This window comes from Lactuca serriola, chromosome 9 (genome assembly GCF_051521515.1).
Source record: "Lactuca serriola cultivar US96UC23 chromosome 9, Lser_US96UC23_V15, whole genome shotgun sequence".
NCBI classification, from domain to species: Eukaryota; Viridiplantae; Streptophyta; class Magnoliopsida; order Asterales; family Asteraceae; genus Lactuca; species Lactuca serriola.
In genome coordinates, this window is record NC_136416.1 from 9,877,770 (window position 1) to 9,882,507 (window position 4,738).

The following is a 4,738-nucleotide window of genomic DNA, read 5'->3' on the forward strand; positions in this document are numbered from 1 at the left end:
ATTGAGACTTGAACCGACAAACAAGAAGCAAGTATCAGACATGATAATGTATGAAACAAAAAACAATATAAAAGTACACAAGAGAAAAAGGAAATACAAAATGAAAAACACAAACTTAAAAGAGTTACACTTTTGTATAGTATGGGAGTAATACTATTTACTATTGACTATTGAGAGCAGTTTTTTAAGAAGACAAATGGCCTGGGTGTGGGTGAGCACTGAAACAAGTCCATGACAGTGAAGGACGGCGGCTTATTATGCCCATGGCTGCCACCACTACCTTACAAAACACTTGACTCCAACCAGACTAAACAATAACCACCTATTTTTTATTTTTATTTTTTTTTTAAATCAAATTTGTCAAAATAGATAACTTTGACCATCTTTTGATCTTATTTGTCCTGTGACACTTTATTTGATTTTTTGGGGCTAAATTACTCAATGTAACATGTTTTGATGTTGTCGTTATTGACTTTAAAACCATATTATTTTTATTTCCGTTTTCTAATTTGCCTTTTTGTATAGCATTTTGCTACCTATAAAAAATTATGTCCCAAAAAAATTAAGTACCTTTTTTATTTCTTATTTAAACTAACTATCTATTTTTTGTCACAAAATTAGTATACTTTCAAAACAGAAAACACACTAAGGTGGCAAACTTTACAATTGGTTTAGTTGTAAAAATATGTATTAAGCAAATATTTTTATAAATGTGTCAATAAATTACATAAGAAAAAATTAAAATATTGTCGACAAAATTAAAATGATGACCTCAATGTATTTGGTACATTATATTTATTTTAAGGATTTTTTTTAATGCGATTAACTCGGATTGTGAAATTAGTGAGAAACATATAACTGATCCGTCGGAGATGGCTACCCCACCTCCGTCTCTCCTCACAACCACTTGGTTCACCCTCCAAAGTAATAGCATAAAGCGAGAGAGACTTGCAGATAAAAGCTCAAAAAGTCATGGAGAAAACCGTGAGACTCAAAACTGTCAATGTATTGTGAAGCATTAACCTATTCTTACCTACTCTGCATGTTTGTGTGTGACTGAGAGACAGCCGGAGATATTACCGGACGGTGGTCGACGGTGAAGAATGGCCGGGTTGGTTCAAGATCGGAATGGAGAAAAACGGATGGACAAGCAGATTGGTTGCATGTCCGGTTTCCTTCAGATCTTTGATCGCCAACAGATTTTGGCCGGCAAACGCATCCACTCCACCAAGCGCCTCCCTCCTTCCTCCGTAAGCTCTTTGTTTTCTTTTTGCTTTCTCAATACTAATTACTGTCGCGAAAATGTAGCTGAATACAAAAGTTAACGGAGCTGTTAAACTGCTTCCTACAGGGAGTCCCTGCATCATCGGAGACGGTGAGCTCCGTTAAGTCGCCGGTGTTTTCTGGAGAGGTAGGAAAGACTGAGCCACAGAAACATGCGGTGGTGGTACCAGCAAGTCCAAACAGTTCTCAATCGTCCGTGGAGGGGAATGCGAAAGTCCGCCCGATAGCAATGCCGGAGATATCACAGCTGTTGGTTCCGAGAGAGGTCCGTATGAACAATGCAGTTGCATCAGTCAATGGTGCCAATTGTAATAGCAAGGTTGCCGAAGGCGATGACAAGCAACGGCGATCCCCCAGCGTCATTGCGAGACTCATGGGACTCGAGCCATTGTCATCTTCCGATCAGAAAAGTTCACAGCCCGTTACAAAACTGACGCTACGGAGATCTGCTTCGGAATCTACGGATTCAAGAGATCTGGTTCGCTCAAAATACATCGACGGCACCAATTTCCAGGTGAAACTGCCGAATCATTCCCAAAAGAGAACTGTAGAAACTATTGTTACAGATGAAGGGAGAAATGTAGGTAACAGAGACTCGTCAAATGGTAGTGCCATGAAATCAATGCGAAATGCATCGGGAAATCCGAAGTCTGAATCTCCTAGAACGTCTCCATGGAGGTCGTCTCAGCAAAAGAGAAGCTTCTTTGATTCAGCGGATTTTTTCCCGGAGCCAAATCAGATGACGGTGTCGATGCATGGGGATTTCGAGAAGAAATTGAAGATGAGAGGGATGGATGAACAGTCCAATGATCTAGGCACATTGAAACAAATTCTTGAGGTTTTGCAACTTAAAGGTCTTTTGCGTTCTACCAGACCTCCAATTAGAGACCACCAGCAAAATTTCGTCTTCGATCGGAATCTGCCTTCCGACGAATCCAGCATAATCCTCATGAAACCTTCGCGTTCGGCAGTCTCAAAAGTTGATAAACAGAGATCTGCAGATGATTCTCGAGGACCGCGTAGATATGCTACCGAAATTTCTCCGTCCATTAGTCCAAAACGGGAAGGTGGAGCTGTTGATCGGACCGGGAGGAGTCCGGTGAGAGCTAGAAACTCTTCGCCCACTCGAATCGAGAGTAACTTAAAGAGTTGTAATTCAATTGTGAAAAGGAGACCATTAAGCATTGAAATCCAAAAAAGAGCAAATGATTCCTCCGATTCACTTCGAACCACGCCAATTAATTCTCCCAAACTTACACCTAAAAGAAACCATTCCTCAACTAACAGGTCTCCAATACACCAGAAACCGATGGAATCATCCTCGTTTAATTCTCCAAAGCAACGGATCATCAAAAACGTAGTTACGGACGACGAATCATCCTCCATTTCTGAAAGCACCTTCAGTACACCTTCAACAACCGATACAGAGGTATATAAATGTCAATTACTACTTTCACCTGGAGTCCTCATTTATTCGTTTTATTCCTTCTAATTTCGCCTAATTACAGAGATCCAAATGGGAGGGACTCAGAGAAGGAAGAAGTTCGTTACATAAATATGACAAGTTGCAACATAGCGTAGGTAAGATGAACAGTGCCACTGAGTCACCGCCGATTTCAACCACAGTTCTACCGAGTCCGGTGTCGGTCCTTGACTCGGGATTTGACAAGGACGAGTCGTCGTCTCCTTCACACAGCATTGATTACAAAGGTACCCCCAAAACAAACGTTGATTGCGTTCACATGACACTTACATGTTTGACTTATAATTACACTCTTGTTGTTTCAACCAATTGACGTGGCATAACAAATTCTTATATTTTTTACTTTTTTTTACGGATCCAAAATATATTTAACCTTTGCGAAACTTATTTTTATACTGTAAACACTACACGTTATTAAAGTTCAATATTTCTCAAAATTTTATGTTTTCAATATGTGGTCAAACTGAAAGTACACAGTTACTGTCTTCTTTAAGATGGAGTATTCTAGTAGTAAATTTAATAGCATTCAAGTGATGTACTACTGGAAATCCTGAAGATAATAGAACAACTGTAACAAATGTCGGTGTTTAATGCCCTATTTTTACATGATCGCTGATAGATCTATAAAACAAAAATATTCGTGCAATGTGTCTTTTCCGCATTAATTAGGTATGGAAATTGGGATTGATTTTTTGCTTGTTTTCTTACAGCAACTCTAGCCGTTGATTTTGAAGAGGGTAGTTGGAGCTCTTCAATATTGGAGACGAAATCAACAGAACACCAAGAATTCATATCGGATGACTCTGATTTCATCTACATTTCTGAGATACTTGGAGCATCGTATTCGCAACACCTTCAGGAAGATTCCAATGTCTTCTTCTCGATCGAGAAACAGCTATACAATACCAAAGACACATCGAAGGTCTCTAAACGCCAACGAAAGCTCGTGTTCGACGTAATCGTCGAAATCCTTGAGAAAAGTAGACAGTTTCCGCCATGGAAGAAGGTGGTTTCGTTTACAGATTCCGGTATGTCTCTAAAACAGATATGGTCTGAATTTCAGAAAATCCGAGAGATAAACACTGGCGATGGCCTATTGGAATTGATTACCGGTGTTTTAAGGAAAGATATCGTCGGAATCAATGATTGGGAAGATTATCCGATCGAGACGTCGGAAACGATACTGGACATCGAACGGATGATCTTCAAGGATTTGGTGAACGAAGCAATCGGAGATCTATCTGAATTTTCCGGCAGATCTATGTTTTTGAGACCTCAAAGGAAACTAGTTTTTTAAAGCTTCAGAAATTAGTTTAATCTAATAATTTTCATGCTCTTTTTCTCATTTAAGATATAATTTTATTCCTTAATTTTGTTTTTTTGGTTAGTTTTGTTAAACCACCTACCTTTGTAACTAGTACTGTATTTGATGCTTACTTTTGTTTATTAGTGTAACTATAGAAATCTTGAAAGAAACATTATACTTAGAAATATGAACATGTTCGCTTCCTGTCTCTACTGGCCATATTAAAAATAGAACAGACACTATTATTTATAAGAGAAATTAAATATTCTTCTATATTTTATTTCTGTTTATCTTCCTACCATATCAAACTAAATGTGAATTCCTACCATATCAACTAGGTGTGAATTTCTACCGTATCAAACTAGATGTGAAACCTGTGTATTACACTGGTTGATTTAAAAAAAAATACCATTAAATTGTAAACAAAAAATATTTTTTAATATACAACTTTAAAATAAGAAAAAAAACATATTTATTGCAATTAATATGATATATATGATATTTAATACTTTACATATATAAGTATATGACTTTAATTTTAAAAATTGATAAGTGGATAATATTATTTCAAAAGTACCACAAAATGAAAAGTGTCAAAACTCATGAGAGATTGACATATGACAAAAATAAAACCTTCATTTATTAAAGAGGATGTTGACATGTGT

General features: G+C 37.4%; 1 protein-coding gene across 1 annotated transcript; it reads left to right on the forward strand.

Moving 5' to 3' along the window:
- The first annotated feature begins 902 nt into the window (after positions 1 to 902).
- Positions 903 to 4,258, forward strand: LOC145072589 (uncharacterized). Its single transcript, XM_079019033.1, has 4 exons — positions 903 to 1,250; positions 1,352 to 2,713; positions 2,793 to 2,994; positions 3,478 to 4,258. The coding sequence occupies exons 1-4, from the start codon at positions 1,104 to 1,106 to the stop codon at positions 4,062 to 4,064; spliced, it is 2,298 nt and encodes a 765-aa protein (XP_078875159.1). The 5' UTR covers positions 903 to 1,103; the 3' UTR covers positions 4,065 to 4,258.
- The last annotated feature ends 480 nt before the right edge of the window (positions 4,259 to 4,738 follow it).